Below are 25,299 nucleotides of genomic sequence, written 5' to 3' on the forward strand. Positions count from 1 at the left end.
GAACCTATTCCAGCGACGATGAGGGCAGTCATCGTCCAGCCGGTACGATGCAAGTCATCACTTTGACCTCTGCGTTACGCTAACTTCAGGCATATGCACAGGAGAAGCGAGTTGCGGTCAAGGATCATCCTGTACCTGAGCTTGGCCCCGAAGATGTCCTGGTCAAAGTAGTCGCAGCAGCGCAGAACCCCACCGACTGGAAATGTGAGCGGTTCCTTTCCAGTTATCCCCACCCTTTGTCGCTTAGTACTTCGTGCAGTCGTCGACTTTGTGCAGAAAGCAGGGACTATCCTAGGGGTAGATTTCTCTGGGGTCGTCATCGCGGCTGGTAGCAACGTAGCCGACCTGACAATAGGCACCCGCGTCGCCGGATTCGTCTTGGGCGGCGCTCTGCCAGACAGCGCGTGAGTACTCTGGCTTCGTGTGCATAGGAGAGTCGGATTTGGAAGTAGAGCCCTTGTGCTGACTCCAGCGATCAGGTTCTGGACGGCCGTCCAAGCGCTATACCATCCCACTCGCCTCGCACTCGCCGAAATCCCGTCAAAGCTACAGGATGGGTCAGATGAATGGGTGTTTTTATATGGCGAGAGCAGTAAGCATCGCCTTCCAATGCCTGCTCTTGCCCCTGACAAGCCCGGGAACGTTGCTAGCGTCCGTCGGGCTGTATGCTATCCAGCTTTTGCGCCTGTCGGGCTACAAGTCCGCGACGGTCTGCTCGGCGGATCAATTCGACCTCGTTAAATCACTGGGAGCAGACGTCGTGATCAACCGCCATGCACCCGATTCTCTCCAACAGATCCGCGAGGCAACAGGAGGCAAGGTAGGGAACTGTTTCTTACCTGGTGATCGGTCTGCCTCACGCAACGCAATAAAGATATGATATGCACTCGACTGTGTCAGTGAGAGGGGTTTTGATAGCGCCTCACTACAATTCACAGTCGCCACCATGGGCCCGGCCGGCGGACGGGTCATCAGCCTTATTGGTCAGGATCAGGAAGGGCTGAAGAAGGCTGTGAAGGAAGGTGTAGAAGTGAAGTGTGAATGCCGTCTCCCTTCTCGCCTTGACCACTCAACAAGAGAATACATCCTCAGCCACTTTGATTTACACGGCCCTTGGCCACCCGTTCGGACGTTACGATGCCTCCGTGTCGGATCGCACACACATGACTGCGTTTCTACGCAAACTTCCAGACCTCGTCTCTTCCGGGAGCACCAAACCTAGCCGTGTCAATGTCTGGGAAGGCCCGGGAGGAGAAAAGGGATTGGAGGGCGTGGAGAGCGCGCTGCAATGGATGCGGGATGGTAAGGTTAGGGGAGAGAAGATCGTTCATATCATCAGTAACGCTTAGAGTAAACACAGGAAGATAGTAGTCACTAAGAAGATCTTTCGTTGCGTCGAGAGAAATACTTTCCGGTGCTGTAGATCTCAGTCGAATATATCCGGAGTTACAAGTTATCGTCTGCAACGGAGACTAGAGTTACAACAGGACTCGTGGCGTGAACGCGTCGGCGAACGCGATGGCTATATCACGTGACCGCGTTATTGGTTCAAGTGTGGCACCGCTGGTTGGCGGTCGCGGAGTGCCTCTTCACTTCTTACTCTGCGACACACTTCTTCGAGCGACTACTGCGACACCTCTACCAAAGGTACGTTGCAATTTCGCTATGTGAACCGACGTACCAAAGCGGATCTTTGCCAGGCAACTTGATCAATACCGTCAATTCGAACATGTTGAGTGCCCGACCGCTAGCTCTGAATAGCGAGCCGTACCACGCGAAGACACCTGCGAGAGCGGTCCGCGATAGGACCCTACTTCAAGAGAACCTGCATCGTCCTCCTCTTACCGTCAACGCTAAGGGCAAGACACTGCAGCAGACACCGCGACGCCCTCTCACCGTCCGTGCGTGTGATCGTACCGTATGGTCTGTCCATGATCCACTGAGATGCATTCTACGCAGAGTCGCACAAGGCCTTGTCCCATAGTGTCAAACCTACCGTTCGTGTGCAGAAGCCTCTCGGCGACAAGACGCCATTCCCGAACCGCGTCGCCAATGCGGTTCCCTTCGACACTCCCGCCCCGCAAACCGCGAAGTTGGCGAAGCTTGCGCTGCTTGAGGCACCCCAGCAAGCACTTCCTGACACTCTGCTTCGACCATCGTCAGCGAGGAAGAGCTTGAGGGCACCGAGGACCAGCGGCGGGGCCCCGCAGCTCGACTTCAAGACGCCGGTGACGCAGGGGAACCACTGGGACGTCAGCGATGGCGAGATCGTTGTGGAGGCCGAGGAGGATGTCCAGGAGGCAGTCGACGTACGAGGGGAGGATGACGATGAGATTGAGTACATGCCTCCGACGGCGATAGGTGCGTCTTTCGCGCCAGTGTTTATCTGATGGTGAATGACGTTCGGTGCGCAGTTCCTGCATACGAGCCTCCCTTCGAGATGCCCGACTACACACAGCTTGGCGCTACTATACGCGAGCTAGCCCATTCATACAAGTATGACGACACCGACGATCTGTACCACGCGCTAGAAAGTGATGTCGATACCGGCTCGCACGACCTCTGGCGAGCGAGCGGCTTCGTCTCTGCAGACAGCTCCTCACAATGGGAGACACCGCACCTCCCGGTGCTAGGTAATGTGTTCCACAAACAACGTATCTTCTAAGCTCATCAAGTCGACATTCAGAGAATGAGCTACTTATGCAAGACAAACGGATAGCGCCAGAACCCGGTCGTCTTCAGGGTCGAGCCCCTGCGACTGCCCAACACAAGCACACATCTAGCCTTCCGACCATTCGGTCTACATCTAGCACACGCTCTATCCCACCAACCAGCACCAAGGCACCCGTCCGTTCATCGCAGCCTGCGAGTCGCGTCCCTTCCAGGACACCATCCGTGACCACAACCGCTGCATCTACCTCCTCTCGATCCGCAGCCGGTGCCAGCGGTGCTGCGCCGAACAAGCCCTCTACGAGCGCTCAGCCATCGACGGTCCGTCCCCGTAGCCAGACAGCATCCCAGATCGCGCGACCTGTCAGCGCGGCTACCACCAGGCAGGAAGCGGCTGCCCGCGTGCGCACCACCGCTGCGCCCAAGGAAGCGACTGCGGGTGTAACACGGCCGGGGACAGCGGCCTCGGTGTATGCGACGACTTCTGGTGTGTCGAGAACGACAGGCTCTAGCGCTGCTACGGCTGCGAGCAAACCAACGTCTACGAGACTGGCTGGGACGGCGAAGACCACCGGGGTGACTCCGCGATCCACCACACGACCGGCGGCCAGCTCCACTCGTCCCAATGCGAGCACGACGCGAGCGACGACGCTCAGAGCGGGGGTGAAACAGGCGCAGACACCTGGTGCGTCAGCTTCGGGAGCGCGGTTGGCGGTCGGGGCAGCGGGCTCGACGTCGGCTGTGCCGCACGCGGAGGACGTGCTCCGCTTTGACGATGCGCTGGGCGATGAGGACTTCGTGTTCGAGCTTTGAAATTGCTATGTGCGACCCCTGTTACTTACAGACTTAGTTGAGTGTCGATTAATAGATTTGTATTGATTTCTGACTGTTGCCTCGGCGAATACTGACCATGTTACGCCTTCCTCATCGTGCTCCGCGTTCACCAGGGAACCTTGCTATGTACGGGCCCATACATGGTGTGCCTGGGCAACGACGCATGTCCATGGTGAAAGGTACATGTCTTCCATGCGCGATTAGTCCCTCTATGCATACTGTGCGCACGATGCCGTATGTATTGTTGTTGTTGTTGGTTCTATTTGGCGTCACTGAGGGCGAAGCCCTATGTAGACGTACAAACCACCGTACTACGTCCTCGTCATATGTATCATCCAGGGGACACATTCATACGTGTGGGTCTGACATCCGACTGGCGAGTAGAATTTGCAAGAAATACGCACCTGTGTAAACCGATGGCCAGGTCTACAACTTCACCCGTCGGAGCAGATCAAAAGCTATCGCCCAGGCAAGGGAACATCGACATATGCATGACATGATGCGTACACTGATTGCGAGCTTACTGTATGCCCTACAAGGAACTACATAACGAATCTGCTACCACATTGCTGACAACACAAACAAAGCGCGAGGGCTACACTACGATTAGCACGAAGAACGAAAGACCATAACTTACGCGTGTGTACCGTACGACGTCAACAGTCTAAAGTGCAGGAAGAAATTAAGGGGTGGTACGTAAGTAGGGGGCCTACAAATCGTCCTCGGGATCCCACTTCGAGATCTTGCCCAGAGGGCGCCAGTAATACTGCTTGGATTTCTTCGTCTCGCTACGCTTCCCGGGGCGCGGCATCATGCTCCGGATGAGGGTCGCGCGCTCTTGGTCCTCGTCCTTCTCCGGCACGTAGAACCACTGAGCTTCCAGCTGATGGTCGGTGTCCTAGTAGACGGAGAAAGGAATCGTTAATCATTGCAACGGTACATCGCGACGAGGGGCATACCTTGACGCTACTCTCCACCTTATCGAAGACACCGCTGGACGCCCACCCAACCTCGAGCACGTCCTCGATGATGCCCATCCACTCTTTCTTGTCCATCAGGCCCTCGTGCTTGGAGCTCTGGTACTCCTTCAGCGCGGGTCGACTGGACATCAGCGCTGTATACAGAGAGGACGCGGGTAGCGACGAAGCGCGAGAAGTAGCGAGGGACTCGATGAGCATGCCCTGCATCTCCTGCAGGGGAAGCGGAAGCGATGTCAGGTCGATCTCGCGGGCGGGTACAGCGATCGGTTGATGAGCAGACGATTTTGCCTCGGACGCGCAAGCTTTACGAGCCTTCGACGGAAGCGATGTCGTCTTGCTGTCAACTTCGGCTTTAGCCTCCTCCTCGTCATCCTTCGCTCTCCGTTTCTTCTTGACCAGAGCCGACTTTTTGCCCTCCGCCTTAGTCGCGCGGTGCTCGTTCTCCTTCTCGCTACTCTCCGCCTGTGTGTGCGCCACAGCCTGCGCCTGCGACTTCACGTTATTGCGCACGGGTCCCGGAGCGGGCGTTTCCTCCTCGTCAGACTCGTCATCCGAGAGGATCACCCTGGGGCGCTTCTTGATGGGCCCGCCCGTGGCTTCCTTGCGCCGTTTTTGAGTCGGTGCTGGCCTGGCAGACTTGGCCCTCGCGTGTCTGGTGTCCACCTCCTCTGTCACAGAGTCTGACTTTGTTTGAACCTGTACACTGGACTGCCTGGATGTCGAGGTCGTCGCGACGGGCTCTGCTGGAGGTACCTCTTCCGCGGTCGTCGGCTCCGCTTCTGCGTCTGCATCCGCGAAGTCGGCGGCAGGCCTGAACAGTGACCGGGCTCTCGAAGTTTTCCGGGCCTTAGGACGTGTGCTCACAGAGCGCGAGCGAGAAGGCGCGCTAGGTCCTTCCGACTCGATCGACAACTCAAAGTCGGAGACGCTCATAGCATCGCTCTCTTCCAGAGGCAAGTCATCGTCAGTGACAGGATCGTCGATGGGTATCGGGTCGCTCGCGTCTAGGCCCTGGAGCACAGGCGACGATGGCAGGCTTGACAGGGGCGAGGCGAGGCGCGGAGAAGACAGAGGCGAGGAAAGCGGAGACGATATTGAGGTCTTGAGCGATCGTGAGCGCGCAAATCGTGCGTAGACTGTGATAGGCGAGGAGACTGGAGATGATGGCGGGAGGTCGTCGAGCGGAGACGTAGGGCGACTGAGAGGCGATGACGGGCAAGGCAGTTCGGAATCGGCGCATACAGGTGAAGACGGCTGACTGAGTGGCGATGATGCACGTTCCAGAGGAGAAATCGGGCGCTTGATGGGTGTCGAAGGTCGACTTGGGGTCAAGGGCACGAGAGGTGAGGAAGGTCTCAAAGAGCGCTGAGGGAGCTGGAGTGTTATCTGTTGAGGTCGATTTTTCGAGTGCTCTGAAGAAGCGTAGCGGAGGGAACGCACCTCATCATCTGTGACTGCAAGGGTATGTTCCACACTCGATGATTTGATGGTGAGGGTAACGTCGTCAAGAACTTCGTACTTGCTCTCTTCCTTGGGCAAGACCTCCGCGGCGAGGGACTGCTCTCTGCTCTCTGCAGCCGAGACACTAGGTGCAAAGCTGAACGGGGGTTCAGGCTCGTCGACAGGGTTGAGCAACGCATATAGCGACGAGGTAGGTTTGACTCGAGTAGGTGGGGCTGGTTCCGGCGAGTAGCACGACGCCCCTGTACTCGAAGACGGCGAAGGAGACACCGCAGCGAAGAACGAAGACGATGCAGGAGACGATTCATGCAGGTCGCACGACGGCGTAGACGACAACGACGGGACCGACAGACACGACGCCGTCTCCGCCTCCGCCGTCACAGGGCGCGCCACAGGCAGCGTAGCCGGGTTCAAGAGGTCGTTGATAGGCGGGCAGCTCCGCGCCGTCCGCGTCGCAAGCATCGGGCGTGGTGTGACGAACGGCTTATCGCGCTCGCAGGATGTGGAGAACGAGATGCGTCGCGGGAGGGACATGAGGTCGACGTCCATGTCGCCGTCTTCCTCGGATGAGTCGATTGGATCTGCTGAGGCGACGGAGATCAGTCAGCTGTTGAGTTCATCATACGCGGAGGTGAGACAGATGTGATAGGAGAGACCGCAGCGTACGATGCGACGCGGGGTAGCACGCATGGTCTCATAAGTTCCTTGGGGAGCAGCACACCAATGCTGAAGGCGCGGATACAAGGTTATGCCGTGCAAGCTTCTTCCCTGCTGCCCGGGCGCATATACACAGTAATAGCCCTTCATTTCATCGTCTGAGTGGGTGGGCGTGAATCTCTGCACTGCACGCCTGCAGGCCCCGGGGCAAGACGGAACCCAATGATAGACCGAGTGGCCGGACCGCCCATCAGCAGGCCACATCCCTGCTGTGCGGTCTGATGTGCACAGCAGAGATAGCAACATCCATGCCTGTCTTCCGTCGCGCGACTCACATGAGCTGCGGGCCACACGCGCACGAAAGACCGTCGATTGCTCCAATGCACGATAATCGGCTCGATAGCGAGAAGAAGCCAGCCATACGATGATTTGAGATGGGTGTGGCCACGTGAAGTGATGGACGGTGCGAGAGCAGACGCGATGGCTGACGCATGGTCGCCTGCAAGACGGCTCGTCGTCCCCACACCATGCAGTTGCCCCATGCTCTCCTGCAGCACAAGTGCGAGAGCGATGTTTAATCCCAAGAGACCACTCCGAGACACGTCCGATCGGCCAATTCCCGTCAACGTGAGAGAAAGGGAAAAGACGGATCTTGGTCGACAGACGCCAGAGCAAACGCCAGATCCGCCACAAGGTGTCTCGAGCCCCTTCTCGTCGTTCAACCAGGAGTGGACCCGTGGCATCCACCCAACCTGTCCCACCGCGGGAGAAAAAACTGATCAAAGCTGAAAAAAGGCTGTAGAAACTCACCGTGTTCTGAAGCTCCCATCTCGAAGTCGGACGCGAATGGCGGGTCCTCCGAAAACTCGCTCGGCGAGGGATAAGCATACGAATATGCACGCGATTGATATCCATCCATCGCTAGTGGGCCAGGTTGTTTCGCTTTGCCGGATGTCATACCAAACTGATAGCCGTCCAGTCCGGGAAGGCTTTCGTGTGAGGAAGCATACCGTCGGGGCTCTTCACCAAGGAACGGATGCCTAATCGCGTAGTGGCTCGGCTCGCGTATGGGGCTCGACTCGTAGCGTATACGCGGACGCTCAACGGGGGAGCTGGGCATGCTGCCGAGAGCGAGGGACGAGGCGATGGGGGACGAGGAGGCCGAAGAGTACTCGTTGGATGAGTGGTATGCGTAGGGTGTGTAGACGCTGAGGGGTGGAGAGGACGCATACGCGCTCGGCGGGGAGTGGGCCGGGTAGACGGACAGGCGCGCCTCGTCGGGGTCGACGTCCGACGCGTTGAGACTCTTGCGACGGAACTTGATGGGGACGACGCGCGGGCGCGGGGGAGACGGGCTCGCCGCGTAGAGCGGCGGCGAGGGCGGGGGCATGGACGGCGAGCAGAGGCGGATGGATGGAGTGAGGAGACGGGTGAAGAGAAGAAAACGATGGAGATGGTGGAAGGGGAAAGTGATAAGGGCACTCACGTGTCCACTTCAACACGCCTGAGGCGCGTCTGTATGCGCGTGTTTGGCGATCACGCGCGTCGCGTCGCGTCATGGCTTGCATATGATCCCGCGGCGGAACTCCCTCTCCCATGCTCGCCCACAGTCAGCCCAACGGGGCGTGTTCTCAGCTGTGCTTGCAGTGATTAGGCCTTACCCCGCACCACGCCAGCGCACTAGTGGAGAGACCCGCGGCACTTAGCCACCACTCTAGTTCTACAGCGGGACATGCTGGATCCTGAGGGAGTCTAGTGTCCTCGATGAGCGTAGATCACCGTCGATTTAGGTCCGAGGCAAGCATTATTGGCCGAGGTTATGTCGGCTTGAATCAAGCTTTTCCATTGCCCCACCTCGGAATGTGTCTTGTCCAGAGAAATCAAGCTCTGCTTCCTCGTCTACCATCGCGGCAACGAGCTTGCCGTCAGTGTCAAGTAAGTGTCACCTGCAAGGCGAGTGGGTACGTACTTACTCATCTTCAACGGCCACGTCATCGACGTTTCCGAGGATTCATGTACACTTCAATCGTCGTTGAAGACATAGACTGCCTGTGGGCTATTCGAGCAGACCAGAGGATAAATATACTCCTCTCACGGGAGATGCGAGATACACATGCCGCAAATTCTCGGTGTGTTGTTGCCAAATGTCTGTAGCAGCCTCGGGTCGAAGTTGTGAACCGCTAGGTTCTCGTCAGCAGTAACACACCACAGACATGTTCACGAACGTTGTAACGCACGTTGCAACAACGGGGCCAAACGAGGCTGATTCGTTGTGAGAGGTTTGTAACGAGGTCGACTTGAATTCGACCAGCGTTGTGGCTGTGGCTTCTGAGAAGGCAGCGATCCAAGTTTCGACAGAGTCCGTTGCAGACGTGTTTCGGCGACCTTCCGGTGCAAGCCCTTGCGATCCCCTGATCTGCGATACTGCCCGATCGGGTAGAGTAAATCGATCTCGGAAGGGGATTGCGTCATTTGCCGTCCTTACTGTTATCTGCGAGGATATACTCTCTCCCCGCCGCCAGAATCCCCAATATAAGCCAGCCATGGTCCTGCTGAATCTCTTCGCACCTCTCACACCTCGTCGTTCATCACCATGCCCAACGCAGAGACTGCAGGATACCAGGTGCGGCATTTTGGCGGTAGCATACCCAGCCGTGGTTGGCTGAAGAATAGCAGTTCAACCACACGATGGTCCGGGTCAAAGACCCGGAGGCCTCGGTCAAGTTCTACACCGAGGTACGCAATGAATCGATGTCAGTGCATGCGAATGCTGACCTCGCGGCACGATCTGTGTAGGTGCTAGGCCTGACACTCCTCTCTCGTACGCCGCCCTTCACAGGGTATTCCCGAACAGCATGAGACCAGTCGCTCACGGAGACTTCGGACCCTAGACTACAAATTCGACTCGTTCACTCTCTACTTCCTGGCATACGACCACTCCGGCGGCACCCTCTCCGCGAAGGAGCTCAAGGACTCGCGTTTCAACCGTGAAGGTACGTCCCCCGCCATCCATTGTCCTCCATGTTCCCCTTCACAGTCCACATTCCTCGCAACCGCTGCTCACGCGCGGAACGCCAGGTGTGCTCGAGCTGACGCACAACCACGGCACCGAGTCGGACGCCTCCTTCTCCGGGTACGCCTCGGGCAACAGCGAGCCCGGCAAGGGCTTTGGCCACATCGCCATCACCGTCCCCGACGTCGCCGCCGCGTGCGAGCGCTTCGAGAAGCTCGGTGTCACGTTCAAGAAGAAGCTGACCGACGGGCGGATGAAGGACATCGCGTTTATTCTGGACCCCGATGGGTGAGTCTGTCTTTTGTCCTTGGTGCTGAGCGTGGCTGCCGGGCTGATTGCGCGACTCGGTGCAGGTACTGGATTGAGGTCATCCCGCCGAGGACCATCCTTGGACCGGGAGATGAGTGAAGAAACGAGGAGAAGAATAATCGATGTGTGTATGATGTGTCGTGTTATGATGAATCACTTAATGAAAGGTGACATGCAAGCCGGTCCAGTGAGTTACAGCTGGTAGATGAGCACAGGACACACGGCTCATGAGCTATTGACTGCGCGCATCCCCATTCGAGCGAAACGTTCTCATAATTTAGAGGGAACGCCATCACGTAAGCCTTACCACGAGGGCTGTCTCGAATGCCCCCGCCTTTCTGCCTATTTCCTTTGCTCTGTCCCCTTGCACCCCACCTTGATCGATAGCCATCGGGTTTCGCTACAGGATGCACCTGTTCGACCTCGATGACTACTCCCTTTCCGCCATCGTGTCGCTCCTCTCTCAATGCGACAGTCTGAACCTCTCTCTGACGTCGCGCAAGCTCCATCCCTTCGCGAAGCGTCATGCCCTATCATCAATCGAGATCGAGAATGCTCAGCAGCTGAAGAGAATCTTCGGCTACTTGCTGGAGGACGCCCCGAACCGTCTGGGGTGTGTGCGGACCCTCAAAGTGTCTCAGTGCGCCTTCGATGGTCCCTCCAACGAGGACTACTCTACTGCACCACTCCTGGCAGACGTACTGGAGGGTGCCACCCGCCTCCGGACCCTGACGCTCGAAGTGGTGGGCGACGTGGTCAAGGTGGAACCAAGGGTGGCGGCTGCGTTGTGCCGTCTAGACCAGCTCGTGGAGCTCCATCTGCATGAGCTCACCTCTGCCTCGTTCGAGCTCGTGGGACGGCTCTCATGCACTCCCCGCAAACTCGGACTATGGGGGCGCAACGACGATGGTCCGAACGAGTCGGAGCGTTGTGACGGAACGCTGCTCCTCTCCGCACCCGTTCTGCGATACGTTCGTTCCCTGCACCTGTCGATGCTCCGCATTGCGAACCAGCAGGCCCTCCCTCCCGGTGCCGACGTCCAACGACCGACCACACATTGGCCAGACCTCAGGGACTTGAAGATCGAGAACACCTATGTTTCTGCGGCCACCCTCGTCGATGCATTCCCAAACGTCGAGGCCATCCACTTCGATTCCAGGAAGGACATCGAGGAATGGAATAGACGCGACGACATTGATGTTGTTCTATGGCGCGCAGAGAGGCTGCGCGCAGGGACTCGGAGGCTCACCGGCAAGAGCAAGGACGACAAGTTCCTGACGGTGGAAACTGCGTGTTGGTCCCGGGACATCGACCGTGCTTACGGAACCCGCGAAGACTTCACGCAGTGGACGATATCATGTAGGGTTCGATGGCTCATGTTCGATTTGGTGCACAACGAGAATGCCGCAAATAAGCTGCTGCCGATTATGGAGCGAACTTCGCCCGTCGTCCTCTCCCTGCAGCGCCTCCCCACAATGGAGAAGCCTTCCTTCTGGAAAGGCTTCGCCATTAGTGCTCCCCGCATCCGCTATCTCGATCTGACATTGGCGTCGGACATGTTATTGGAAACGAAACTGGTCTTCAGAGTGAGTCACTCGGCATTCCAGCAGGGCTCGCAGCTGACGCACGGTACATGTAGATACACGCACTGCCAGCGCTGTCCCAGCTTCCCCTGGTCGCTCTACGTCTCTGTCGCGTGAAACCGGCGTCGCTCTACGTACACGACATGGACGAGTCTCGTGTCATCGTCTACCCCGGGTGGCGCCTTGCAATGCGTGATCTGGCATCTGACATCGCTAAAGCGGTCACCTCGTTGAGCGTTCTCTGCGTCGGAGAGGGCGCGCTGGTGCTAAATGACGCGTTGTCCCGTTACCGCTTCTGCGGGCCTGCGCTATGGTGGCGGATCGTCCCGAATGACGAACCAGCTCCCTCCGAGCGCGAGAGCGACGGAGAGGGCGCTGAAGACGAGGAGGGCGAAGACGACGATGAGGACAATGACGACGGTGGGGACTCCGACGAGGAAGCAGATGGCTCTGACGAAGAAGGTTCCGATGACTATGGGGGGAAGGGAAGCGAGGGCGAGGCCAGCGAGAATGAATCAGACGAGGATGAGGATGCGTCCACGCAGAAATTGACGGTAATACTGGGCCCAGACCGTTCTCGACGGATGGTGCCTATCTCCCGCGACCTAGGTGAACATATCCGCGCGTATTTGGAGTCGAGCAAGTTTACGGAAACTTCGCCATTCAACGGTGAGTTATACCTGCACGTCTGTCGCGTGTCAAGTGACTTACCGAGATCGTCCCTGTTGCAGATGAGCTGTTCGCTTTGCTGGAAAGAACAGCGGTCCCGAGAGAGCCTGTGGCTGAGCCGTACTAGATGAGTTACATCTGTCAGTGATCAAGAGGCACTCACCGATGTATGCAAGAATGCAACCCAAACGACTCTGAACTCACCAATATACCTCCTCCAGGTTGGAACGTAGGACGAGCCTTAGCCTATGACGCTGCTATTCACGACCTTCAAGTTGATGTGACTTCAATCTAGACTGATAACCAGACCATCCCTGCCGATGCCCCAGTGTGTTTGAGTGTTCCTTACCGTATGCTGAGCCAGTGAAGGGAGAGCGACCTTGAGTCCTGCATCACGTCGCGCCTCATGCGGTTTGCTATCATGAAGACTGGAGCGCTTACCTACGGGGGGTCGCGTCTGGCGCCGACATCTCGACGCCAGCACTCAACGGTACTGCCCGTCCTCGGACTCAACAAGGCACGAAGGAGAGTAACCCGCAGGGACCCACAAGGGGAAATGGGGCTCGGGAGGAACGGTCTTAGCGTTCGGTAGTGATCTATTAGTACTTAGTGCCTGCATGTACCTCGGCGTATGGGCTTTTAAACTCGGTGAATTAAAAAAAAGAATAAAAAAAGAGTCCTGCATCACGTAAGCTAGGCCTCGGCTAGCTAGCTGTGTGTACTACTTACACGAGCTCGAGGCTCCGTGCAGTTGCCAGTATGCGACTGTATGCGATCACTGGATGCCTTCCCGCAGAGGTTTACAGCGCGCTCTATCCTAAATTCGCGCTGTAAATCTCTGCGGCAAGTCGGCATCTCGTGTGTACCGTTGCTTCGGATCAGTACACCCCTCTTCTAAACAGCTCATTTGGAAGGGGGGTAGGACCCCCCCTTCTAGGTACAAAACACGTCCGTAAAGTTGAGTTTGAGCCTCCGACGAGATTTGGATCTTACCGTCGCGCACGCACGTCGCACCCCGACTGTGCTCTGCGCCGTATTGGCACGGGAACAAGCGGGAATTCTGGGGATATTGGGTGGATGGGCGCCGGGATGGTCAGAACTTGACGGCGCTTAACCCGTCGATGGTGTCGGCGAGAGGAGGGGCGTTGGTTAGTGCCCCTCGACAATACAGGAGCCTGCTCAACGAAACTACGCGATAACACTGCCGTACTGTCCTGGGCTCTGGGGTTGCCGCGCCAAGTGCACCGCCAGGACCTACATGCGAACTGTGCAACCTACCCAGCTGGATCTACCGCCCCGATGACGCATCTGCGCGATGCCACTTCTATGTAATGCCGCCTCCGAGCGATGCCCCTTCTATGCGATGAGTCGCTTCGAGCGATGATACCGTCTTGTAGCGTAGTTATCGTTCGACGAAATCGGTACCGTCCTGTGGTGTGCTCGTTTGACGAAGCCGTTTCATAGGCCGACGAGCATGTCCACGCGACGAGGCTATCTCGTAGCGTGTTCGCTCGACGAAGGCGTCTCGTAGCGGTCTAGCTCGACAATGACAGCAGACAAGCAGTCCTCGCCCATGGAGCCTGCGAGCCAGTGAGATATCTATGCTTGAAAATATGATGCAGACACATTCGCAGTTGTGTCTTACGGTAACGTTGTGCCACCACGGCAACGCGGCATTATTTGAGCTCCGCAAGGTATTGTCCATGGATTTTGAGTGGAGCTACGGAGGCGCACTGCAGATAAACATTTCTTAACCATAAAATCCAGGGCCCGCGAATGCATTTAGAATCGCTGAAAAGCCTGCGGGAAGGCATCCACTATCAGCGTTCACTGCGGACAAAGCGGATTGTGGGAAATTCGAACATCGGCCTAACATAGGCAGAACGAGTATGTATATCATCTCGCGGCTAATTACGGAGACCTAACATAGCATGAAAAATTCATATGGTATTACTATGTTCGGGACCCTGACAATCGAGACCAACGATGGTATGTTCGGCGGCACAACATAGGTCACGTTTTCGCCGCGATGTTAGGAAACCGCACAAAGGTTGAGCATGCCGCATGTTAGGCCAATGCTCGTGCGTTGTGAGGAGCCAGCCCATGGGCTCCGCGAATGTCTCAGGACATGGTTAGAACGTGTATACCATTTAGAATCTCGAACATTAAGTATTGACGGTAACCGACCATTGGAAGGCACGGCTCCTGATTGGCTGGTTTATAATGTTCAGGCTCGGACCTTACAAAATATTGGAACCTGATAAGATATACACGTTCTCGCTATGTTCGGACCGTGTAAGCACTCAGCACCATGACGCATGGTCGGGTTCCTCACAACGCACGAGCATTGGCCTAACATGCATGCTCAACCTTCAGAAAGTCGGATCCACGGGGCGAAACGTTGCGCAACGCGCAACGCGAAACGCGGAACGTTACGTGGAACGTCACATGTCGTAAGCAGCTGTGACTATCCAGTGACGCTCGCGTGGCACAGGCATCTTTGACCAGCTATGGGGGGCTCCGGGCGATCCTAAGATTTCAACCTGCTCTGTGTATAGGTCGGCCGGAAGGCTAAGGTTCAAAATCAGTCCTATGCACGGCTGCTAAGTTACCGACTCCGTGAACGGTCACACCTGCCTAGATTGGACAGGCGGCAGATGTGGCTGTTGCCAAGGCCTAATCTACTTACGTAAGCTAGTCTGGCTGCTGGTAATTCCTCTCTCACTAATTTTATGTTCTACTGAGTGCTATGTAATCTATTTCTCCTGTATCAACGTGGATTGTGGCTTTTGGATACGTTATTGGCATACTGTGGGGTCTGCATTTCATTTCTGAGCCAAAATTCGGTAAGCGCCGTCGGATAACGGTCACATATAAGTAGACAAAGAGTATTACATAAACCTACTGAAGACAAGAAAGGCGACGCGTCGCGTTGTGGCGCGTCATCGTGTGCATAAACACCCAGTACGCTTTGTCGTCACAGGCCGTGACAAGCGTTTCGCAGAGGCGTTCCGCTGGTGCGTTTCCGGAACGCGTTGCGCAACGTTTCGCCCTGTCGATCCGACGTTCTCTCAACCTTTGTGCGGTTTCCTAACATCGCGGCGAAAACGTGACCTATGTTGTGCCGCCGAACATACCATCGTTGGTCTCGATTGTCAGGGTCCCGAACATAGTAATACCATATGAATTTTTCATGCTATGTTAGGTCTCCGTAATTAGCCGCGAGATGATATACATACTCGTTCTGCCTATGTTAGGCCGATGTTCGAATTTCCCACAATCCGCTTTGTCCTCTGTCCGCTCACCTCCATCAACGTCGCCCATCGTCCTCGAATCCAGAATGAGCTTTGACGGCCTGAACAATGACACTCTGTCCGCTGTTGTATCCTTCCTTACTCTACGCGACAGTTTACGTCTCTGCCTAACATCGCGCAGGTTCCACCCGCTCGCAAAACGCCATGCACTGTCGGTGATCGACCTTACGAGGGCCCGGCCGCCCTCGTTGAAAAAAGTGCTCATCTACCTCCTAGCCGACGTTGAAGATCGTCTGGCGTTCGTGCGGACGTTGAAGGTGTCCAAGGGGTGTTTCAGCATGTCGTCTAGCAGCGATGCCGGAGACTTTTCTGCTGCCCCCCTCGTTGCGGACGTATTAGAGCGGGCGGGACACCTCAGGACCCTGGAGCTTAGTCCGATAGGCCGACTCATCGAGGCAGAACCGAGGATCGCGGCTGCGTTATGTCGTTTGGACCGCCTCATAAACCTCAATCTGGAGGACTTATCCTCCGCATCGTTCAACATCGTAGGGCAGCTATTATGCAATCCCCGACGACTCTCCCTATCTGGCACATGGCACGATCCTCCTCCGTACGGATCCGGATCGGAGCCTTGTGATGGGACACAACTCCTATCTGCGCCTGTCCTACAGAACGTCCGTTCCCTTCGTCTGCGCAACCTCCGCATTGCGCCGCAACACACTGGCAGTCAAGTCCCAGACACCGCGATGCAATCAGGGCAGAACGTTACCAGCCTGATGGTGAAGAATAGCTACGTCTCTGCTGCTGCGCTAGTTCAGGCATTCCCAAACGTTAAAGCGACACATGTTCATCGTCGGAGAGACCCAGACGACTGGAATGGGTCGGCCGACAATCACGAGGCCCTTCTGGCCCTCCTAGACGACTGGAATGAGCAGGCCAACGATGACGAGACTCTTCCAGTGGTCCCAGGCGACTGGAATGGGCCGGCCGACGATGACGAGACCCTTCTGGTCCCTGAGACTCCATGCTGGGGAGAGCTTGACTATGTTTATGGGGATTGGCAAGGTCTGGCCCGATGGCAAACGGCACTGAGAGTGCGATGGCTCATGCTCAGCATGATGTACGAACGGGAGGCTGAACAATTACCGGCGATCTTGCAGCGCACTTCACCCATTATCCTCTCCCTAGAGCGGTTCCCGACTATGATTCAGATGGGGACATCTTTCTGGGGACGTTTTGTGCGAAGTGCTCCCCGCATTCGATATCTCGATCTCACTCTGTCGTCGGACACTCTGTCTGAAGTGAAGTGGAACTGGACGGTCAGTCACTTGCGAGTCGAACTTTGATTTACCTTTGAGCTAATGCATGCCATCCCATAGTGTCTTGCGCTTCAAAGCTTGTCTCAGCTACCTCTGGAAGCTCTGCGTCTGCCTTGCGTTGAACCATCTGGGTTTCATGCGTCCGGGCACGAAGCCCTTGTTACATTCTACCCTCATACTGCATGGCACTCTGTGATGTGCAGACTTGCAGCCGAAATCGCTGGGTCTATCACCTCGTTGCGCGTCATCTCGGTAGGACAGGGTGTCCTGGTGCGCAGTCCGGAGCGATCGCTATACCGCTTTTGTGGAACAGAGGTATGGTGGCGGATCGTCCCGAATGACGAGCCTGGGTTTCCTGAAGACTCGGAGGACGGTGACAAGGAGGATAGTATTGAAGGCAGAAAGGATGCCAAAGATGGAGAGGGAGAGGGAGAAGAGGAAGGCGAGGGCGAGGGCGAGGAAGATGAAGAACAAGACGGAGACTCTGTCCAGACACTCACCGTGGTACTGGGACCAAAGCGATCTCGGCGAATGGTACCCATCTCGCGGGACTTAGGCGATCATATTCGCGCATACTTGGAATCGAGTGAGTTCACTGAAACATCACTGTTCAACGGTGAGTTTGTTGTCTACGCGTCCCGCATGCGCTTGAACCGACATTCCATGCAGATGAGCTGCTTGCGCGGCTGGAACGTACAGTAGTACCGAGAGAGCCGGTGTCTGAGCTGTGATGCCCGTCACTCATACACATGGACCAATACATACGGCTTGATGGGTATCGGGAATGTAGCACGTCGGTGTGTACTTACGACTGCCACCGAGTGGTCTAACAAGCCCTTCACGACGCCTCCATCTCGCAATTTATGGCAGAACCCACACTACCGATACAGCCAATGAGAAGGGTCGGGGTAAGGTTATGTTTGCATTCCTACACATCAAATACGTGACTTCTCCAGCCCATAGTCCCTTTCTCCACTCTCTCCGTGATCTGTGCGCTATATGCAGCTTCATTCACTTGCTCCCGTACCTGAACGGTGGCTTCGACGGCCTCCTGTAGGTTGCCCTCGACATGCTCGGCACGCCCCTGCACCTCGCTGAGTGCCTCTCTTGCCATGTCTCTCGTTCCGTACTCATCCTTGCTTGGGCCCTCAACGGGCCCGCCTTTGCCCAGTAGGATCTGAGGTGCGACGCCGACAGCGAGGACGGTTTCATCCGGCATTTGCGACCGTGACGCTCCCGGTGGGGGATGGGTGACCGTAGTGTGAACTACGCCCTTCAGCGTCGCCGTAGTGTGCGTCTCCACATGCTCGCTCCCCCCTTCTTCGCCACTTGATCTGTCTTCGTTCGACATGGGTCCGCCGACTTCCTGCAGTATAGCCTGCCAGTAGCTCTCGAGGGACGGAGCCGACGTGTCCCGAGCACCAGACCTTTGCGCATCGCTCAGTTCGTCTGCCTTACGCTTGACACGCGCGCCAAGCCGCCCAAGGGTTTCGAGCGCGGTCCTGATCTGCTGTGAGAGCACGTAGCTCGCCGCCGTTCGTACGACCGGTCCAGCAAGCGGCTGCAGCAGCATTTTGTTGAGAATCCAGTGTTTGCTCCTGTCGATAGAGAAATGGAGGCCGGGAACGTCGACCTTGACATCTGTGACACGGAACAAGCTGTCCTTGGACTCGGACGTCGTGTCGGTTTCTGGGACAGTGGTATGAGAAGCCACACGTCCATCTTCGAATACACCGTCGAACTCGAGCTCGACATCGAAGCTGAGCCCTTGCCCTCGAGCCTGCCGCTCGCCGACATCGATACTGAAGAGTCCCTGGTCTTCATACCCAATGAGATCGCGCCAGCCCTTGTAGTGGGCGTAGTAGCTGATGTCTCGCGCCGCGACGCGTATGCCGTCGGCGTGTATCCTAGTACGCGTGTACGCTGATGCTCCTCCGCTTGCAGGTACTCGAGAGCGAGCCCCGGACAGGCCTTCGTCGTCAACTCGAACCTGGATCTCGCTGTAGTTCGCGACACGTATGTGATCCGGGACGAGAGATGCCGACGCGGAAGTGCCCGCCCCGGATGCACTAACGAGGAGAGCGTCCACTGCAGCGTCCAGCGACGGGCTGGTATACTCTACCCTAGGCATCGGTATGGCCTTGACGACACGCAGGACGCGAGGCACCAGCCAAACCAAGACATCGCGCTGTAGCTGCTGCCGCCATGTCCGCCGTGTTTCTCGGACTTGTGCTGGACCTTCTATCGCAGTCACGGAGATGAGGCGAGAGAAGTCGGCAGAAAGGGCGTCGAACGATTGCATGAGCCGTTGGGTAGTACGATCTGATTGTATGGCGGACACAAAGGCGTCAAGCGTCTCCATGAGACTCCTGGTATGATCGAGCCATTCTGCATGGCTTTCCGAGGCTCGTTGGATGAGCTCTCTACCAGATGCGTAGAGTCTACTTGCGTCTTGCTGGCCCTCTGAAGAGAACGCGTACTGAGAGTCGCTGAGGGCGTTGTCCAGCCACGCCGAAAGACGCCCGAAGTACTGCCCAAGTTCGCGTCGGCCTCCATCGTCGTGGATGACATCAGCAGGAAGATGGGCGACGTCAGTCGCAACCAGGGAGAGGCAGTGGAGGACAAGATCCAGAGAGTGCCCAGATGCTGTTCGCTCAAGGAGTACTTTGAGATCATCGAGAGCACCAGCCAGAGGCGGATCGGCCCACACGACCGGAGTCACGGTTGGCAGCTCCGTGTCAGACAGAGCGTCCGACGTTCTACCAGCCTTAGAAGCGTACTTGCGCAGTAGAACTAGGATTGTTTGTAGAGCGCGATGGAGACTTGGGTCATTGTGCGCACGACGTATAATCTAGTATGCAAGTAAGAAGTAGTCACGAAGACGCAAGTGTTGAGATGACCTCTCGCGCGCGAGCTAAGACGGTCTCTTGCACGCGGTCAAGATTTCCCGTGAGGGTGTCTTGGTTAGCGACTTGGATATCTTCGTCGCCAGCATCTCGTGCCTTCCCCCTCGTGCGGCCAAGCGAGTCGGTTGGTCGTATCGAGTGTTCTACTTCGTCGGCCGTGCTTTGAACTTGGGACGCAATCTGACTGACGTCCCGCGCTACGTCTGCAAGCATATCCTTCGCTGTAAGCCAGACATCTGAGAGAAGTGCGCGGAATGCCCTGGAGGTGACGGTAACACGAAGTAAATATCGCAGCGAATTGAGTATATCTTCTGCGTCATGTCTGGCTTCGTCTGCAGACGGTAGCTCCTGGACTGCTCGCACATTCAGTGCTGTTCATTGCAAAGGAGGGAAATCCTTGAGTATGTACCTACTTGCTCCACTTCTTCCGACATCCTATCCGCGTCGACAGCGATGTCGGCGCGAACTGGAACGGAATCCATGATACGACACTGGTAGAGAAAATCTTGTATTTTGTCGTCGACTGAAATTTCAGATATGTTCGTGAACAGAGCCTCATGGAATAGCAAGTACACGCACCATTCTTTTCCAAACCGAATTGTATGATCGCTTCGACGGCCCGCCTCACGTCCGTGATAGCCTCCCGACCGATGTCGCTGAGCGCGCCGTAGTCTGTAACCTCGGAATCTGGATTTAACACAGTAGAGCGCAGGAGGAGTTGTAGGGCATGAGCGAGCTGCTCCTCGCTAGGAAGCTTTCCGGCTTTGACGGCGGCAAGTACGTCCGCAGCTCGCGCGAGCTGCGTCATCGGAAGAGGTCCTCGTGCATGCGGCGGTTCTCTCGGGGTATGCTTCGGTAGCAGCGGATCGCGTTCAGGCGAAGGCCGCCTACGACAACAGGACATACAAAGGCCCATCGCGGCAGAGCTTGATTACACCGGCTCAGGGGCCTCCGTGTCAGTACTACGTTGTTGTTCCAGCCCAGGAGCACAACGCTTGGTAGTCGACAGGCTAGATGCCGGAAAGGTGAACAGTAGCCACGCAGCTTCAAGGTTCCATCAGGCTCGAGCCTTGGCAAGACAAATCATCGAACTTCGCCGGAGGTAGTGGTATCGACGCAGGTGGTGAGGGAACAAGGAAAGCACGAGCAACAACTTGAATGACTTTGATCACTGTGTGACGTACGCCACCAACGACGGCGCGCCACACATCACGTGATGATTGTCGCACACTCGTTTCCTAGGCCTCCAAAGCCAGTTCAGTAGACATGACACCTGTAGACACGCCGGCCTTGACGTCCTGAACGTCCTGAACCGCCTCGCATATTCAACTTCCATAGACGAGGAATCGAGCGTTCAGCTAGTTTCCTGCATCATAAATCTATCTATACTGCCAGACTCTACGTCATAACAGCCAATACATAGTATACTTCGTTACATCTGTGGGTAGTGATGTCAATGAGTTACCTGTCCAAGAACCGGTACCCAAGGCGTGGCAACTCACTAGTACACTCCAGATCCTCTCTACCCAGTTACGGGGTGGAGGCTCGTCGTACGACGACGCGAGAACCTCGTCCATCCCAGTCTTGAAGTCCATATCCTCTGGCCGGACGAAGTGGTGTCTCGACCAGAAGCGCTTGATGATGTAGAGCACGGGGAAGATCATCATCGGCAAATAATTCGTGACGAACGTCGCAGTGCTCCAGTTATCCTTCAGGAAGACCGACCAGCCACTGAACTGCAAGCCAGATAAAGATGAGTAGCTTGTACCGAGGCGGAGTCAATACGTACGAGGCAGACGATGAAGCATAAGATGGCGGCATACCATGCCGCGAATGGCTGTAGCCAGTGACTGTAAGGCAGTGTGCTCCTATCGATCCCCTGCGCTTTGAGGCCCTTGCGGAAGCGTAGGTAGGTCACGGCAATGGCAAACCAACTCGACAAGCCAGCGATAGCAGTCCTGACAATATCATGAGCCGAAGGCTATCTGAAGGACTGACGGACACGTACATATTTGCCAACCTAACATTACGGGTAAGCAACGGAGTTGGAGAAAGAGAGTAACGCCGGCGTACCATCCGAACACCTTCGCGCTGCCACTGCCAACGTCCATGTACGCTAGGCATCCCAGGAGCGCATTGACTGTGAGTGCGACCCATGGAAGACCACGTTTGTTCGTCTTCGAGAAGATCTGCGGGGCGTTCCCGTTGATTGCAAGGCTATCTAAATGAAAGAAGGCACGATGAGATCATGCTGTAACAAATTCGGATGCATAGCGGGATTGTCCCTTACATAGCGCACGCGAGCTGCAGTACAAATCGCTGTTGCCCGCAGACCACGCAGACGTCAGAAGACATGCGTTGATGAGCTATCCGTACGACGCAACTCCGTGTCAGCGATCTTCCGTCGGTGTCTGACACATGAGCGAGACTACATACCGAGGGTAGCCCTCTGATCCCAGCTGTCTGGATCGCGATCACAAATGGAGACGCCGCAGCCGTCGTATTCGGCAAGTTCAGTCGGTCGTCTGTATATGGCACCAGCAGTCCGATCACGATGACACCACCCATGTAGAACAACAGAATTCGGATATAGACGTTCCGGATCGCCTTTGGGATGTTTCTCCGAGGGTTTTTGGCCTCCGCGCCCGCAATCGCGACGACTTCAGTTCCAATGTAACTGAAAGCGGCCTGGGTCATAACCGCCCACCACGCCAGGAAGCGTCCCTTCGCACCCTGAATGCCATGGTACTGGTTGAACGGGCCGGGGTGCTTCCAGTACCGGAAACCGATGCGGTCATGGTTAGGACCACCCCCCAGGTCGAGGACAATCCCGAGGATGATGAGACCTGTGATGGTTACGACTTTGATGGACGCGAAGATGAATTCGGCCTCGCCATAGAAGCCTGGATTCGGCACGGATGCACAGGAGAGGAGATACGTTAGCTCAGGAGCAGACGTCAAGGGGGGGGGGGACGATCAGTGATACGGTGGGAATGCTGACGCGTCGACAACGGCGCGATGAATGTGAACGGCGGAGCGGAATGGAGAGACGTACCGGCTCCGAACATGTTCAGAAATATGACGATCACAAGACACATAGTAATCCATGCTGCAGGATTTACGGCCGTATTCCTAAGGCATTGATCAAAATGAGCATTATCAGGTAGCCCGAGGGAACGCACCAGTAGCCAATGAGTACAGCTGCGGCGCTCATTTCCGCTGGCAGTACAATTGTCCAGTTGTACCCTAAGTCGGGCGTTCAGTGTCAGACGCATGCGGCTTACGAAGGTGGCTGAAACCTACAGTACAGCCATCCTAGCGCGAACGACCACGCTGGGTCCACAAACCGCTCAGCGTAAGTAATATGACCTCCAGGCACTGGCAGGAAGGCCGCCATTTCGCCGAGCGAGATCTTTGCAATATGTCAGCAATGACAACGGGCGCCGAGTGTGAATGACAGGCGCACCATCGTACAGTAACACAGCGACCCGATGGTCATGTATCCGAGTAACAGACCGACAGGCCCACCCTCAGACAAGCCCGTCGCGGTGCCCAAGAACAGGCCCGTGCCAATGACACCTACATGAGAGTCTGAGTTAAAGCCATACTTTTCGGGAATCGGCATGTAAACATACCACCAATGCTGAGGACGGGTGCACACTTTTTAGTCCTCAAGACAGTGTTCGTACAATTGCCCGACTGCCGCACCTAATCATGGCAATATGCCTGTTCTTCATTCGCCGCTGCAGACCGGGCCCGACAGCGAGCTCGGGGACATACGCCTCCGAGTCCGCGTCTATGACCTTCGCGTCAGACGCGTACGGTTCCTTTGCTTCGGCCATGGTGAAGTGGTCGTGAGCGAAGGAGAGGGAAATTGTACTCACACGGACTGAGACTCGGTCCTTCTTATGATACACATCCTCACGGTGCTTACGATAAGCGGTCTACAGCTCCGAGTCTATACATAAGATATCGGGAACACAATCTCGCATGATGGTCCCCGTTCGGCTCATCGAGGCGCGTCTGTAATACCCGCTGGGATATACCATATCTAGCGGGTACACTCGCGGCCGTACCCGTACTCGCTAGGCACGACGTCGACGACAGCGAAGAGTAGTACTGGTGCTAGCCGAGCTAAAGTGAACTCGAAAGGGTACTTACTAGAAATTTGCGTGGGCGACGCCAAGGAGAGCATACTGACAGTCATTGCCAAATCACTCAGATACTCCGGGTGGCTCTGAATCTGGAAGCTTCAAGGCAACTTCAAGGAGTAAGTAGCGCGGAGCTTAGTCAATTTTAAAATCACATCGGACACTGGCACCCCCACTATGTGTCCTACGTAGAGGATCGTGCCTGAATCTCTACGCTACCTTCTACGGTTAGTAGAGTACATCAGGACGCGCGCGCTCACCTGTCTACGATAGACTCGTTTCAGCTGTGTTTACCCAATTATCTTGCTGATACATACGGAGTGGACCGAATGGACAGGGACATCTGCTTGAATGTGCGCAGGCGCTGCATGCACTCGTCAAGTATACCGGTCGTGACACAGTAAACAAGGTCATTCTCCATCCGTTCCTCTCTTCGCACGCGCCGAGTGCCATTAATTTACTGTAGAAACGCAAAGGAGCGCGTCCTGCCTCCGTCGTATGTGTGAGCCTGTCACGGCAGAAGCGTGCCGGAAAGACACATTAACCTCCTCCAATGAACCTAGCAATTTCGTGAGCAAAACGAACAGGCTGTACAATCATAGCTCAGGTCCACCCTCGAAGCTCCTTCGACCATTGCGCGTCTGCCCCTCCTGCCGTCCTCATCACTTCCACGACATGGGCTGCCCGTCGCCTGTCCACGGCGCGTCGTTCCGCCTTCTGTCCACGGCTCGCACCGAGACGCGCATCACACGCAGGTGACTATCGTGCTCGGGTCAAGCCCCAATCTGGCGATCTCCGCCTGGCTACCGCAAGCACCATGATCGCGCGCGACCTCACGGACGTAGTGTGGGCTGCCAAGAGACATCATCTACGCGTCAGTATAGCCAGGCTACGCGCGCCGCGCCGCAGAACTCAAGGACTCACCGGAAGTGCTCGAAGCTCTGCACGTCCTCCTGGTCATGGTGGTGGTCGTGGCCCTCCTGCACGAAGTGTGACGAGGGGCGGTGGTGGTGCTTGTGCGCGTGGTGGTGGTGTTGGTGGTGGTGACGATGACTGTGGCCGTCGTCTTCGCCGTAGTAGTGGTGGTGGGGGTGATGGTGGTGGCGATGGTGTCCGTAGTGGTGATGGCGATGGTGTCCGTGGTGGTGGCCGAGACGGTGGCCGACCAAGTAGCCATAGTGCCCATGGTCGTGATGATGGTGATGGTGATGGTGGCCGACGTGATGTTCACCATCGGAGTCACGCCTGCAGACCAGTTTGTTCAGCAAACGCAGAAGCGGTGTTCGAACGATCGGAGCTCACCAGTAGGCCATCGCCGGCATAGCAGCAGCGAGCGCGAGAGCGATGAAAGCCGTGACGCGCATTGTGATTAAGAATCAAAGAAGCGTTAGGTGGATAGTAAGGTTGATTAAAGCGAGGGTTGTAGAAGTTCGTCAACGAAAATGCGTCAAAAGGTCGTTACAAAAGTCAAGCTGCAACAAAACGCATCAGCT

General features: G+C 56.2%; 10 protein-coding genes across 10 annotated transcripts; 5 read left to right on the plus strand and 5 right to left on the minus strand.

Annotated features, from left to right (window-relative positions):
* Window positions 1-18: 18 nt before the first annotated feature.
* Window positions 19-1,349, plus strand: C8Q71DRAFT_795409 (GroES-like protein; the record flags this gene model as incomplete). Its single annotated transcript, XM_047925608.1, has 7 exons — window positions 19-42; window positions 102-204; window positions 260-404; window positions 480-592; window positions 651-820; window positions 905-1,037; window positions 1,093-1,349. The coding sequence occupies 7 exons, from the start codon at window positions 19-21 to the stop codon at window positions 1,347-1,349; spliced, it is 945 nt and encodes a 314-aa protein (XP_047780751.1).
* A 238-nt stretch (window positions 1,350-1,587) lies between these two features.
* Window positions 1,588-3,123, plus strand: C8Q71DRAFT_489456 (uncharacterized protein). The gene is made up of 4 exons (XM_047918887.1): window positions 1,588-1,647; window positions 1,701-1,901; window positions 1,960-2,361; window positions 2,415-3,123. Exons 2-4 carry the CDS (start codon window positions 1,730-1,732, stop codon window positions 2,663-2,665), a joined length of 825 nt encoding a protein of 274 aa, XP_047780752.1. The 5' UTR covers window positions 1,588-1,647; window positions 1,701-1,729; the 3' UTR covers window positions 2,666-3,123.
* A 1,090-nt stretch (window positions 3,124-4,213) lies between these two features.
* C8Q71DRAFT_704280 (uncharacterized protein) lies at window positions 4,214-5,417 on the minus strand (the record flags this gene model as incomplete). Its single annotated transcript, XM_047920373.1, has 2 exons — window positions 4,214-4,402; window positions 4,464-5,417. 2 exons carry the CDS (start codon window positions 5,415-5,417, stop codon window positions 4,214-4,216), a joined length of 1,143 nt encoding a protein of 380 aa, XP_047780753.1.
* A 1,204-nt stretch (window positions 5,418-6,621) lies between these two features.
* C8Q71DRAFT_489629 (uncharacterized protein) lies at window positions 6,622-7,609 on the minus strand. The gene is made up of 2 exons (XM_047918888.1): window positions 7,413-7,609; window positions 6,622-7,354 (listed from the first exon to the last, which is right to left on the minus strand). The coding sequence occupies exons 1-2, from the start codon at window positions 7,515-7,517 to the stop codon at window positions 6,749-6,751; spliced, it is 711 nt and encodes a 236-aa protein (XP_047780754.1). The 5' UTR covers window positions 7,518-7,609; the 3' UTR covers window positions 6,622-6,748.
* Window positions 7,610-8,981: 1,372 nt separating this feature from the next.
* On the plus strand, window positions 8,982-10,128 carry C8Q71DRAFT_747095 (Glyoxalase/Bleomycin resistance protein/Dihydroxybiphenyl dioxygenase). The gene is made up of 6 exons (XM_047923100.1): window positions 8,982-9,225; window positions 9,279-9,338; window positions 9,399-9,423; window positions 9,494-9,595; window positions 9,681-9,903; window positions 9,969-10,128. Exons 1-6 carry the CDS (start codon window positions 9,196-9,198, stop codon window positions 10,021-10,023), a joined length of 495 nt encoding a protein of 164 aa, XP_047780755.1. The 5' UTR covers window positions 8,982-9,195; the 3' UTR covers window positions 10,024-10,128.
* Window positions 10,129-10,287: 159 nt separating this feature from the next.
* C8Q71DRAFT_747100 (uncharacterized protein) lies at window positions 10,288-12,613 on the plus strand. Its single transcript, XM_047923101.1, has 3 exons — window positions 10,288-11,510; window positions 11,564-12,176; window positions 12,239-12,613. The coding sequence occupies exons 1-3, from the start codon at window positions 10,332-10,334 to the stop codon at window positions 12,301-12,303; spliced, it is 1,857 nt and encodes a 618-aa protein (XP_047780756.1). The 5' UTR covers window positions 10,288-10,331; the 3' UTR covers window positions 12,304-12,613.
* Window positions 12,614-15,516: 2,903 nt separating this feature from the next.
* C8Q71DRAFT_855656 (uncharacterized protein) lies at window positions 15,517-17,480 on the plus strand (the record flags this gene model as incomplete). Its single annotated transcript, XM_047927204.1, has 3 exons — window positions 15,517-16,749; window positions 16,810-17,365; window positions 17,419-17,480. 3 exons carry the CDS (start codon window positions 15,517-15,519, stop codon window positions 17,478-17,480), a joined length of 1,851 nt encoding a protein of 616 aa, XP_047780757.1.
* A 197-nt stretch (window positions 17,481-17,677) lies between these two features.
* C8Q71DRAFT_704422 (uncharacterized protein) lies at window positions 17,678-20,571 on the minus strand (the record flags this gene model as incomplete). The annotated part of the gene is made up of 4 exons (XM_047920385.1): window positions 17,678-19,600; window positions 19,650-20,011; window positions 20,065-20,178; window positions 20,235-20,571. 4 exons carry the CDS (start codon window positions 20,569-20,571, stop codon window positions 17,678-17,680), a joined length of 2,736 nt encoding a protein of 911 aa, XP_047780758.1.
* Window positions 20,572-20,949: 378 nt separating this feature from the next.
* On the minus strand, window positions 20,950-23,789 carry C8Q71DRAFT_805979 (amino acid permease). Its single transcript, XM_047925990.1, has 13 exons — window positions 23,364-23,789; window positions 23,291-23,298; window positions 23,122-23,234; window positions 22,959-23,067; window positions 22,838-22,901; window positions 22,711-22,787; window positions 22,092-22,558; window positions 21,946-22,021; window positions 21,729-21,876; window positions 21,664-21,675; window positions 21,445-21,613; window positions 21,158-21,391; window positions 20,950-21,093 (listed from the first exon to the last, which is right to left on the minus strand). The coding sequence occupies exons 1-13, from the start codon at window positions 23,495-23,497 to the stop codon at window positions 21,088-21,090; spliced, it is 1,617 nt and encodes a 538-aa protein (XP_047780759.1). The 5' UTR covers window positions 23,498-23,789; the 3' UTR covers window positions 20,950-21,087.
* Window positions 23,790-23,923: 134 nt separating this feature from the next.
* On the minus strand, window positions 23,924-25,223 carry C8Q71DRAFT_489740 (uncharacterized protein). The gene is made up of 6 exons (XM_047918889.1): window positions 25,109-25,223; window positions 24,731-25,051; window positions 24,600-24,657; window positions 24,420-24,525; window positions 24,124-24,365; window positions 23,924-24,070 (listed from the first exon to the last, which is right to left on the minus strand). The coding sequence occupies exons 2-5, from the start codon at window positions 25,038-25,040 to the stop codon at window positions 24,318-24,320; spliced, it is 522 nt and encodes a 173-aa protein (XP_047780760.1). The 5' UTR covers window positions 25,041-25,051; window positions 25,109-25,223; the 3' UTR covers window positions 23,924-24,070; window positions 24,124-24,317.
* Between the last annotated feature and the right edge of the window lie 76 nt (window positions 25,224-25,299).

This window comes from Rhodofomes roseus (assembly GCF_022264815.1).
Source record: "Rhodofomes roseus strain CIRM-BRFM 1785 chromosome Unknown C8Q71scaffold_6, whole genome shotgun sequence".
NCBI classification, from domain to species: domain Eukaryota; kingdom Fungi; phylum Basidiomycota; class Agaricomycetes; order Polyporales; family Fomitopsidaceae; genus Rhodofomes; species Rhodofomes roseus.

Coding starts and splice junctions, on each gene's coding strand:
- C8Q71DRAFT_489456 (XM_047918887.1), top strand. CDS start 1,730: ATGTTGAGTGCCCGACCGCTAGCTCTGAATAGCGAGCCGTACCACGCG. Junction 1,902..1,959: donor GCGACGCCCTCTCACCGTCC/GTGCGTGTGATC, acceptor CATTCTACGCAG/AGTCGCACAAGGCCTTGTCC. Junction 2,362..2,414: donor CATGCCTCCGACGGCGATAG/GTGCGTCTTTCG, acceptor TTCGGTGCGCAG/TTCCTGCATACGAGCCTCCC.
- C8Q71DRAFT_489629 (XM_047918888.1), bottom strand. CDS start 7,517: ATGGATATCAATCGCGTGCATATTCGTATGCTTATCCCTCGCCGAGCG. Junction 7,355..7,412: donor GATGGGAGCTTCAGAACACG/GTGAGTTTCTAC, acceptor GCGGTGGGACAG/GTTGGGTGGATGCCACGGGT.
- C8Q71DRAFT_747095 (XM_047923100.1), top strand. CDS start 9,196: ATGCCCAACGCAGAGACTGCAGGATACCAG. Junction 9,226..9,278: donor CAGAGACTGCAGGATACCAG/GTGCGGCATTTT, acceptor GAAGAATAGCAG/TTCAACCACACGATGGTCCG. Junction 9,424..9,493: donor AGGCCTGACACTCCTCTCTC/GTACGCCGCCCT, acceptor TTCGGACCCTAG/ACTACAAATTCGACTCGTTC.
- C8Q71DRAFT_747100 (XM_047923101.1), top strand. CDS start 10,332: ATGCACCTGTTCGACCTCGATGACTACTCCCTTTCCGCCATCGTGTCG. Junction 11,511..11,563: donor AAACGAAACTGGTCTTCAGA/GTGAGTCACTCG, acceptor CGGTACATGTAG/ATACACGCACTGCCAGCGCT. Junction 12,177..12,238: donor GGAAACTTCGCCATTCAACG/GTGAGTTATACC, acceptor TCCCTGTTGCAG/ATGAGCTGTTCGCTTTGCTG.
- C8Q71DRAFT_805979 (XM_047925990.1), bottom strand. CDS start 23,497: ATGGCCGAAGCAAAGGAACCGTACGCGTCTGACGCGAAGGTCATAGAC. Junction 21,877..21,945: donor CTGCAGCTCGCGTGCGCTAT/GTAAGGGACAAT, acceptor TCTTTCATTTAG/ATAGCCTTGCAATCAACGGG. Junction 21,392..21,444: donor TATGCTTCATCGTCTGCCTC/GTACGTATTGAC, acceptor TCTGGCTTGCAG/TTCAGTGGCTGGTCGGTCTT.
- C8Q71DRAFT_489740 (XM_047918889.1), bottom strand. CDS start 25,040: ATGGTGAACATCACGTCGGCCACCATCACCATCACCATCATCACGACC. Junction 24,658..24,730: donor CAGAGCTTCGAGCACTTCCG/GTGAGTCCTTGA, acceptor GTCTCTTGGCAG/CCCACACTACGTCCGTGAGG. Junction 24,366..24,419: donor TGGTCGAAGGAGCTTCGAGG/GTGGACCTGAGC, acceptor CGAAATTGCTAG/GTTCATTGGAGGAGGTTAAT.